Genomic DNA, 11,975 nt, shown 5'->3' on the forward strand with positions numbered 1-11,975 from the left:
GTATTATAAGTATACAATGCATAAGCATATAAAATGTATTATAATATATTAATTTCAAACATTTCTGAACATTTATTAGAATAAATGTCATAAATGTTAATATAAAGACAAAATATCAACTACATCCAGCTAATCGCTGAAATAATTGTTGAATGTGTGATAGAAATGGATATTAATCATTTTGAAAACACATGCAGTACCAGTGTTTTGCAAACAAACACCCTCTTAGCTCCCCACCACTAAATGTTGCCCAAACATCATGGGAAGTATTTGAGTCACCAGCTTAAAAAGTATAATACGCAACACAATCCGCACCTTGCCACGACAAATGTCCAACTGTTTTTCTTTCTTTCAAGTATATGTTGCTCCAGGCAAAAACATTCATTTAGGATCATGTTCAAGAGTTCACACATTTCAAAGGCATCCGTATTTGTAGAGAAGTAAACTATTAAACACTGAACAAAAATGTTAACACAACATGTAAAGTGTTGGTCCCATTTTTCATGAGCTGATATAAAATATCCAATACATTTTCCAGATGCACAAAAAGCTTATTTCTCTCAAATTCTGTGCACAATTTTGTTTACATCCCTATTAGTGAGCATTTCTCTTTTACCAAGATAATCCATCCACCTGACAGGAGTGGCATATCATCAATCTGATTCAACCATATGATCATTACACAGCTGCACCTTGCGCTGGTGACAGTTAAAGGTCACTCTAAAATATGCAGTTTTATCACCCAACACAATGCCACGGATGTCTCAAGTTTTGAGGGAGCGTGCAATTGGCATGCTGACCACAGGAATGTCCACCAGAGCTGCTGAATATTCATGTTCATGTTAATTTCTCTACCATTAGCCACCTCCAACTTTATTTTAAAGAATTTGTCAGTATGCCCAACCGGCATCACAACCGCAGACCACGTGTAACCATGCCAGCCCAGGACATCCGGCTTCTTCACCTGTGGGATGGTCTGATACCAGCCACCCGGGCAACTGATGAAACTGGTTTACACAACCAAAGAATTTCAGCACCAACTGTCAAAAACCGTCTTAGCTCATCGGAATGCTTGTTGTCCTCACCAGGGTCTTGACCTTACTGCAGTTCTTGACCTTACTACAGACCTCAGTGAGCCAATCAATGCTCACCTTCGATGGTCACTGGCAGAGGTGGAGAGGTGTGCTCTTCACGGATGAATCCCGGTTTCAACTGTACCTGGCAGATGGCACACGCATGGCGAGCGATTTGCCAATGTCAACATTGTGAACCGAGTGTCCCATGGTGCCGGTGGGGTTATGGTATGGTCAGACATAAGCTATAGACAACAAACATAATTGCATTTGAATGCACAGCGATACCGTGATGAGATCTTGAGGCCCATTGTCGTGTAATTCATCTGCCGCCTTCACATAATGTTTCAGCATGATAATGCACAGTCCATGTCGCAAGGAACTGTACATAATTCCTGGAAGCTGAAAATGTCCCAGTTCTTCCATGGCCTGCACACTCACCAGACATGTCACCCATTGAGCATGTTTGGGATGCTCTGGATTGACGTGTATGACAGCGTGTTACAGTTCCAGTCAATATCCAGCAACTTAGCACAACCGTTGAAGAGGAGTGGGACGACATTCCATAGGCCTACTTGTTTTTAAAAGTACAGTGCATTCGGAAAGTATTCAGACCCCTTCCCTTTTTCCACATTTTGTTACATTACAGTCTTATTCTAAAATGGATTATACACATTTTTTCCTCGTCAATCTACACACAATACCCCATAATGACAAAGTGAAAACAGGATTTTAGACATTTTTGCAAATTAATTCAAAATAAAAAACAGAAAAACCTTATTTGCATTAGTATTCTGACCCTTTGCTATTAGACTCGAAATTGAGCTCAGGTGCATCCTGTTTCCTTTGCTCATCCTTTTGATGTTTCTACAACTTGATTGGGGTCCACCTGTGGTAAATTTAATTGATTGGACATTATTTGGAAAGACACACGCCTGTCTATGTAAGGTCCCACAGTTGACAGTGCATGTCAGAGCAAAAACAAAGCCATAAGGTCGAAGGAATTGTCCGTAGAGATAGGTAGGATTGGATTGTGGCTAGACACAGATGGGAGAACCTTCCAGAAGGACAACCATCTCTGCAGCACTCCACCAATCAGGCCTTTATGGTAAAGTGGCCAGATGGAAGCCACTTATCAGTAAAAAGCATATGACAGCCTGTATGCAGTTTGCCAAAAGGCACCTAAAGTACACTCAGACCATGAGAAACAAGATTCTCTAGTCTGATGAACCAATATTGAACTCTTTGCTTTGAATGCCAAGCCTCACTTTTGGAGGAAACCATCCCTACGGTAAAACCACCCCTACGGTAAAGCATGGGGGTGGCAGCATCATACTGTGGGGATGTTTTTCAGAAGCATGGACTGGGAGACCAGTCAGGATCGAGGGAAATATGAACGGAGCAAATTTCAGAGATCCTTGATGAAAACCTGCTCCAGAGCGCTCAGGACCTCAGACTGGGACAAAGGTTCACCTTCCAACAGCACAACGACCCTAAGCACACAGCCAAGACAACACAGGATTGGCTTCGGGACAAGTCTCTGAATGTCCTTAGTGGCCCGGCCAGAGCCTGGACTTGAACCCGATCAAACATCTCTGGAGAGACCTGAAAATAGCTGTGTAGCGATGCTCCCCATCCAACCTGACAGAGCTTGAGAGAATCTGCAGAGAAGAATGGGAGAAACTCCCCAAATACACATGTGCCAAGCTTGTAGCGTCATACCCAAGAAGACTCAAGGCTGTAATCGCTGCCTAAGGTGCTTCAATAAATTACTGAGTAAAGGGTCTGAATACTTATATAAATGTGATTTTTCAGATTAGTTTTTCTACAAATTTGACGGAATATCTAAATACCTGCATTTGCTTTGTCATTGTGGGGTATTGTGTGTAGACTGATGAGGGGAAAAACAATTTAATCCATTTTAGAATAAGGCTGTAACGTAACAAAATGTGGGAAAAGTTCAATGGGTCTGATTACTTTCCGAATGCACTGTATCTGTGACCAACAGATGCATATATGTATTCCCATGTGAAATCCATAATGAATTTCTTTCAATTGACTGATTTTCTTATTTGAACCTTAACTAAGTAAAATCTTTGAAAATGTTGCATGTTGCATTTATATTTTTTGTTCAGTGTACATTATACAATTTAAATACACTTATATGAGCTACTGTCAGACTGTCATTGCAATCAAAGGGCTCTTTCTGTTGGCAAACTGGCATGACTGACTGAAATGTCAATGTCAATGAAATACCCCTTTAGCAAAGCCTGCGTGATAATTGCCCTATTGCACACATCAAAGCATTCGTCATAGGCTGTGTTTTCTCAAGCAGTATAGAGATTGCTCAACACTTCATGTCTAATATAAGTGTCCATAGGTAGGAGCTTAGAGCACAAAGAGACTTCCAAGGTGAAGGTAAGTGCTAGGGAGAAACACTGGGTTTAGAATAGACAGGTTGTTTTCAAGCAATCTGGTAGCAAAAATGACTTGGTGTTTTTAATGTTAAAACTACTGTTTTCAGTAATGTGTTTTCAGTGTTAAACAACTTTGTGTTTGCAGTGTTAAAATGGATTTTCAATGTTAAAACCTCTTAAGGATCGGACCCTTAAAAAAAAAAAATAGCCTAAAATAACATACCCAAATCTCTCTGCCTGTAGCTCAGGACCTGAAGGAATGAAATGCATATTATTGACACCATTTGAAAGGAAACACTTTGAAGTTTGTGGAAATGTGAAATTAATGTAGGAGAATATAACACATTAGAGCTGGTAAAAGATGGCAGCAGTGTATGTGCAAAGTTTACACTGATCCAAAGAACCATTGCACTTCTGTTCAAAATGTTGTATCAAGACTGCCCAAATGTGCCTAATTGGTTTATTAATACATTTTCAAGTTCATAACTGTGCACTCTCCTCAAACAATAGCATGGTATTATTTCACTGTAATAGCTACTGTAAATTGGGCAGTGCAGTTAGGTTAACATGAATTTAAACTTTCTGCCCATGTCAGATATGTCTATGTCCTGGGAAATGTTCTTGTTACAACCTCATGCTAATCACATTAGCCTACGTTAGCTCATCCGTCCCGTGAGGGGGCACCGATCCTGTATTAAACAACTTTGTGTTTTCAGTGTTAGCAATATCAGTGTTAAACAACTTTGTGTTTTCAGTGTTTAAATATGAATAATTGTCTTACAGGCATATAGGAAGCAATGGAGTACCTCTGTGTTGTCATTTTACTTTTCTCGGCTGTGGCTACACGTGTGAGTAAATAGTCAAGAGAGAATAGAGAATAATCCGAAAAAATATATGGGTGCAATGCATTAGGTTAATTAATATTCAGCACGGCAGATCATGTACTTTATTAAATTGTGATTTATTTTGCCCAGGCTGACCCATGGAGACAATTGCAACAGGGAGACAGTCGACTCCTCCCATTTGGCAGACCTCAACAAAGTCCAGACAGACACCCTATGAGAGTAAGAAAAAAAGGTCAAAGAGATTTCCAAGAGATCCAAGAGACCTAAATCAAAGTCAATCAAGATTTAGAGAAAAACAGACAATTCTAGATTTTACTTTGTTTTCTTACTTAATGGTTATATCTGAAGCTCATATTATTTTCCTTTACTTTGTCAAGCCCAATGGTAGAGATCCCTGGATGAAGGATGGTTCCCTCCCTCCATTTGGGGGCCAGCCAATAGGTGGAGGAGGAGAGAACTCTAGACCAATCGGTGGAGGACCTACGTGGCAAGGATGGGATATGGGTGGAACTGGCAACCCAGGATGGGTATGATGGCCTTCTAATTTGATTAACAAATGTGATTTTCCCAAACTACTAATTCATTGTATCTACTAGTAGTAATAGTTATGATATAGTACTTTTTACTTGACTGAATTTATTTTGTGTAGCCCGACCAGGATCAAATGCCCCCTTGGTACCCAAACAGACCCTCTGGAGGCCCAGGAAGTGGGGACACTCAGCGACTAATGGGAGGGCCCGAGTCTGGAGGACCCCTCGACTACCCTGATCGGGATTATAAAAGGGTATGTCGTGTCTGGTTATTTTCTATTCTATTTATGTAATGTATTGCCTTTTCAATGTTTTTTCTTCTCATATGCTGTTTTTGTGATCGTTTTATTGCCATGATATACTCAGGTCTCATTTTGGAAACGTGATTTGTAATCTCAATATGATCTCCTGAATAAATAAAGGATACAAATATAAAAGCTGTCAGGGATCCTCCATCAATTTAAAATCTATTGTTAATTAACATGTATAATGTGATGCTCGCTCCTGGTCAAGAGAGAGGACGAAGGTCAATGGTGGAACCAGGGAACCATGAGAAGAGACCGAGGATCATCATCCCCTGCCGATCTTCCACCTGTGACAGTGAGTAAACGGTGTAATGGCAACCTCCATGCAACCTGCTATGAATACAATCACCGATTCCACTTAAGATGCTTAACTGATTGTAGAACTAGAATGTAATGTTTCTCTCTCTCTCTCAATAGGGATCTGACTTTGGGTATGCTCCCAATGGACCTGGACCGCACCCTGGCCAGGGCCCCCCTCGCGGGCCAGGGTCCCGATGGCGTAGACCTGTAGGGCCCCCAAGAGGAGGAAGACCCAACATGAGGAACCTTGATGCAAGGGTAAGACATTTTTTAAACTTTTATTTCAGACTATATTGGAAAGTACTAGCCTGGCGGTCCAGTTTGTTAGTGTGTTAGCCAATGTATCCCTCTCTGTCTTTCTGTTGTTAAAAGCGCATAGATTATGGGACGCTGGCTAGGAGACGACAGAACTAATTAGCTTTGATATAATGAAGGGTGTTGTGTCTCTTTATCTCCCCAGCCTGACAGGAACCCCATTCGCCCCTCAGCTGTTCCATCTGGAGCAGGTGGACGGCCCCCGTTTGATGACACCTTCTTTGGAGGAAGACTGTTGCAACCTGAGATGGTGGTAGGTTGTTAATAGATCCTGGTTATGTCATAACCCGGCATTAAGTTTAACGTAGACAAAATTAACTTATGTCCATTTTTTTTTATGTTTTAGGGCAACAGAGAATTCATCCCCATCTTTCAGGTACAGTACCTTGGCCATTGCTAAATAATGTATGTCAATGAAGAACATCGCTTTGTGAATACAGACATATGGGTAATGAGATATGTATAATTTATTGTTAAATATGATGTTATTCCTTGTTATTCCTTGTTTATTCATTTAGAAATTCTTGAGAAATTAGAATTTAAAAAATAAATAATGTTATGGTTCTTTTACAGGCTGACAATGTGACTTTACAGGTAAGATGATGTTTTTACTATCAAAAACTGAATGGATTTACATACTGAAAATCATATTGAAACAAAATACTTTTTTTCTTTCCCAGAATGCAAGTGGTCTGCCCCTGAAAGAGGTAAATAATGAATTTGCCTGAATGATCTAAGATAGAATTGTTATCATATGTTATACATGCGTTAATTGTCCCAGTATCATACAGTGTATGTCGTCTATATCTGTTCATGTGGCGAACATGTTTCCCTTTGTAGGGTGAGAACATTTTCCTGCTGCCAAAGGTGAGGAATTCACACAAACAATGATTTATTTTAGTATTATGATGTCTGGAGTACTGCATGATAGAATTGTGTAAAACAAATACTGTATTTTCTTTACTATCAGGGAGGACGAGGAACACCCCCACCAAGGGTATGGACTAGCCTCTCATTCCATGTTAGCTTAATTCTATGACTCGGAAGTATTGTAGGCAACATAGCAGGAAGTATGCCATTGTACTGTATATAACAGATAAGTAAACTGTAATATGTTTTACAGCATGGACATAAAAGACCTCAAGAATTAGGGGTATGACGAGATATTCCGTTTTAAATCATATTCTAGTACATTTTGCTGTGAATTTTGGTGTGAAGTGTGAATTTCTTGAAAGAACTTGAAAAGCAGTTGAGATTTTTTCTGTGTCCCTGGTTTTGATAGTTTGGATACCCACACTCATCTGGTTTTCAGGTAAGTGTCCTAATGAACCTTTAAACTATTTTGTTATATATTTACAATACTGAATAAATAGAAAACAAGTTGATTTGAAGATTTGAGAAATAGCAAAACATTTCGTTTTTTTTGTCTCAGTTCCAACCTTACCTGAAGCTCATCTACAACCCCTCAGCTACAGTATGTATACATTTATGATTTAACATCAACAAAATACCACAATGCAAATATGTTATGTGAGATGTTATCTTTTTTCTTAATTAAGAAATATACTTTACACATGTTTTAAATGTTTATCTGTTCTTTTCCCTGCAGAATAAAATCTCATTTGAATATGGGATAACAACACTTGTAAGTATTGGCTGTTTACTAAACATGCTTCTTATTGAGATTTTAATATTCCCTTTCAGCTTCAGTGTCATCATGAATGAATATTGTCAAATGTAACAATATTGTTTATTTTTCAATCAAATGTCACTCACAATACCATCTAAAACATTATTTGAATCCTTCAACCTTTACCCCAAGCTCCCATCGTTCATGAAGGTAAGAAATTACTAATGACATTGTTGTATCTGTATTCCTACAATAAAATAATGTATTTCCTTTCTTAAACCATGATATGATTGCTCTATCTGCAGGCTGAAGAGACAAAGGCTTGGGAAGAGGAAGAAAAATAATATGGTGGATACAAGGTGTGTTAAACACTTTGTCTAGGCGTTTCCTTGCAATGCATCATCTGTTTCTTTATCCTTTTCTGACTTCTTCTTCCCTGTTTACAGGGAGAAGAAGCCCAAGCCTTGCATCTGGATTGGAAACGTCGATTGGAATGAGATTACATTTTTGACATATTTTCATATCTATCTGGAGTACATTCAACTTTACAGATTACATTTGGATATTTAGTTGCTAAATGTTTTCCTAAATACTAATACATTTCTTAACTCATGAAACCAAACAACCTTTAGTTTTAGCCTAACAATATTTGATTTTACTCATGGGTGTGGGGAGGTGGGCCTCTTTCTGTCCAGTAAGGTCATTTCTGGACAATATTTCTGTGCAATTAGGGGACCCCTTTTGGCTCAAGAGCACCCCCAGTGGCAAGATATGTGTAGCCTCTTTAGAACCTATTTCTAACTGTACAGTACATGGCAGGTGTTGGTGGAGGTTACTTCTGTGATATAATTTGACACTTTCTCAATCAATTGCTCTATAACATTCATTAAAACTTCCAGCATGCAAACTAAGAACTCTTGTTTTTGTGTGCATACAAAGTACAATTGACAACTGTGATTTTGCTTGATAATGGATTTATTTGACAATAGAAAATGTATCATATTGTAACTGACAACATATCTTATATTAATATAGGAGTAGGAATGTGAGATTGATGTGCCGATCCCTGAAAATGAAAAAAAAAAAACACTTAAATGGAAGTACAGTATACTACTGATCTGAATACATTTCAGGTGTTTAGTTGACGAAATGTTTCCTTCCCATAATAAAAACCTGGAAATGGCGCTAATGTTACCCTACCTCAATTTCATTTGACCCCACATGCAATTCTATGGCTCAAACAGGAAAGAGAAGTTGGGATGACCCTGTAAAAAAAAAAAATTCAAGATGACATTATCACAAGTACAACATATGTTTCATATCACATACTAAAATCTATATATACAATGTATACATACTATAATATATTATATGTTATATTAGCATTGTTATAGTCATAGTAAAAGAAGTAGAGGTCATACCTCATCCACGCCAGGGTCAACTGTGTCTCCACGGTGATCTGGTGGAGGGTTGGCAGCCTCTGTCTGGAATCCTTTAGGCCATGTCTATCAACAACACAAAAATACAGTTAGATATCACACAGCTCAGTCTACGTCAACAGCCCTCACATAGAGGACACATTAATGTTATCCATATATGATTCAGACACAGTAGTAAGCGCTTGCTTACCTTTCCTGGTGCCTGAGGTTGGGCAGCCTGCTGCAATTATGAAATGGTAATAATAATTATTAAGATACTCTGTTTGACCTGTTGAATTTTCGAATTATAAAATTATTGTTAGTTTAAAATGAAACTAAAATCATGAAATTACGACATACTATCGGTTCATTGTCTCTAATTTCCATTCTGTTGAGAATATTTCACTGCACTTTAAACTGCCGTATTCAAATATTTTATTCTCCTGGAGCCGCAATGCTTATGCATAGGTTTCATTGAAATGAATATGAACGTCTCACACTCTGCAAAAGTCACTCGTCTAGTGTAACAGGCCTGTATGGGTGGAAGGGAGAGCACACCCATGTAATGACCCCTCCTCACCTGTAGTGGGAGCTGTGGTTTCTGAGGGGTCTTCTCCAAGTTCAGCTGGTTCTGCCCGTTGTTCTGGTTAGGCAGGGGGTAGTTGGGGTAACCGTAAGACATGTAGTAGGGGTAGCCCTAGGGAAGATACACTTGTGAAAGTTAATAGTCTTAAAGGATCAAAAAGTGTGATGATGATATGTTTGATATGCAAAACACATCAGGATCACACATTTAGCTTTTTAGTGCTCTATCTTGAAAACTTTACTGTTGACATGCCCAATTTGTGGGGACCATATCAACAGTGAACTACTAAGAAAATGCAACACAGAAATGGAGGGTAAAAGTGATCCTTTAGTCTGAATAAAGAGTGTATATCATCTCTTACAGTGAATACAAGATGCACCTTGAGGAACAAATCACACTGAAAGAGGGAAACTCCACTGTACCTGCATTCTTGGTTGCTGGGGAAATGACAATGATGGGTAGTATTGAGGAAACTGGGGAACCCCCTTCAGGATAATAGAAAATAAATACAACTTCAACAAATACTGGAAAGACTTTGCCAATTAGTAGTGGATTACCTGACACGTGGTATTTCATTGAATTACATTGAATTTGTATAAAAACATAGACAAACTGACTTCAGGAAAAAAATATGTGTATTCATTATTAGAGGCTGGGAAGCCTTTTGTCATTGGTATCCATCAAAAACATTGGTATGTCAATGAACTTGTGTGAAAACATACACAGACCAACTAACTGATCTGAAATGGTACAGTAGCCTACCTGTGCAGGGTTGTGAGGTTGCTGGGGGTTATTGGGGTTGTTGGGGTCCTGGGGGGCCCCAGGCTGCTCCTGTTGGGCATTGGCGTACAGTATGGGGGGCAGCTGGTTCCCCTGTGTAGGGAACATCATCTGGGGGCCGAAAGGGCCTCCCACCTGGGGGTTAAAGTTCACCATCTGGGGGAGACCAAGTTCAGGCTGCTGCTGGATCACGTACTGGGGCATGAATGGAGACGCCTGAACAAACAAGGTTGGGTAAAAGATCTGTCTCTGACCTAAGATCATTTCAAAGCTTTGCGGACCGAAGTTGTGATGAGCAATTGAATGAACAATTCGGCTGATGTGCCAAAGCTGAAAATATGTGTAGTTAAAGGTAAAGTGGGAATGGAAACTGCTCACTGGAGACCATTTTGAACTATTATGCTGTCTGCAAATGTGGCTAATGATATCAATCTTCTTTACTACAGTATGTCTATAGCATTATCATGGCTAATGATTTCTACCTCGATTGCGTTAGATTGGATTGGTTCAGTACCTGCATTTGTGTTTGCCCAAAGCCTACACCTGTCAGGGTCAGTCCATTCAACCGCAGGATCTGTAAAGGATGGGTGAGCAGTCAGAAAATGTTTCTAACAACCGTTACTCCACATTGCATTGTATTTTACTACACATCAATTTGAAAGAAAAATCACGAACAACAAATGCAATGTCAAGAGTTACAGATAAAAACATATGGGACAATTCAATGTACCTCATTGCTGTTACTTGCGAGGATTCCAATTTGCTGTTGGTATATCTTTAAAAAAAGCAACAAAAACAGTTTGTTATGATTCATTTTGAAGTGTAGCGCTATAAATGAAGGAATATTCAAGTAACGTGTGAAACTCACAGGAAGTGAAAGGCTAGCACCCAAAAGGCAGACCAAAACAGTTACAGTCTGCGGCTTCATGATATCCTACAATGAAGAGAACAAATGTAGTTTATATCTGACATCTCAATACCGTCTTGTAACCATCTTGAGCATGTTGTATGTGATGCCTACTTATTTTTTTTAACTATTTTTGATTATACAAAAGCAAGTCATAGCCCATGACAGTATTACCTTATCAGAGAACGTCAGCTTCAGCCTATCTTCTTTCTTTCCAGTGTGTTCTTTATTTCTCTGTCCAGGCTACTGTGTCTCTCCTACTTTTAAACTATCTCTGTCTTCCCACTTGAGCTGTCATGTCCCAGACACACACAGACTATGGTCAATATGACGCACAGGCTCTTTGAGATGACATCACTCTCAGACTCAGACAGTTACGGTGCAGATATATGCAGCTGTATCATTATGGACTGACCATAAGTCAAAATGAATCTCATGCCTGGACATTACACCAGTACACCAATTCTAATGTTATTGTCTAATATGTTGACTCTACAGTATATGACACAAAGTAGGTGGATGAAAGGTGGATAACAGTCAACCCCTGTCCCATTATTTCAATGGGTATTCTGCCCCTACAGTATGTTCACAATATATAGAACATCTCCTATTATACATCACTTTCCCTATATTGGCCTAAAAAACCTGGAACTCAATGCCCCTGATGACCATGAGTCTGTGTTATTTGTAAACCTTTCATAGAGACCTGTGATTATAATATGCGTCACTACAAGAGAGTTTGCTGCAGGTGGTTAAGAGTTTTCAGACAGACGATTAGTCTATGGACTGGTGTGGGGTTGGCATGTGTAAATGTAAGTCTTTTGATTGACATTATCAGTGTTTATTATGTCCTATAAATAAGGTATTAT

The 11,975-nt window shown here is 39.1% G+C and overlaps 1 protein-coding gene across 1 annotated transcript; it reads right to left on the reverse strand.

Moving 5' to 3' along the window:
* Positions 1-8,579: 8,579 nt before the first annotated feature.
* odam (odontogenic, ameloblast associated) lies at positions 8,580-11,523 on the reverse strand. Its single transcript, XM_021619087.2, has 10 exons — positions 11,281-11,523; positions 11,068-11,133; positions 10,930-10,974; positions 10,714-10,773; positions 10,182-10,415; positions 9,842-9,904; positions 9,414-9,530; positions 9,045-9,074; positions 8,837-8,920; positions 8,580-8,680 (listed from the first exon to the last, which is right to left on the reverse strand). Exons 2-10 carry the CDS (start codon positions 11,125-11,127, stop codon positions 8,645-8,647), a joined length of 729 nt encoding a protein of 242 aa, XP_021474762.2. The 5' UTR covers positions 11,128-11,133; positions 11,281-11,523; the 3' UTR covers positions 8,580-8,644.
* Positions 11,524-11,975: the final 452 nt, after the last annotated feature.

The sequence above is a fragment of the Oncorhynchus mykiss genome, chromosome 10 (assembly GCF_013265735.2).
Source record: "Oncorhynchus mykiss isolate Arlee chromosome 10, USDA_OmykA_1.1, whole genome shotgun sequence".
In the NCBI taxonomy this organism is placed as follows: domain Eukaryota; kingdom Metazoa; phylum Chordata; class Actinopteri; order Salmoniformes; family Salmonidae; genus Oncorhynchus; species Oncorhynchus mykiss.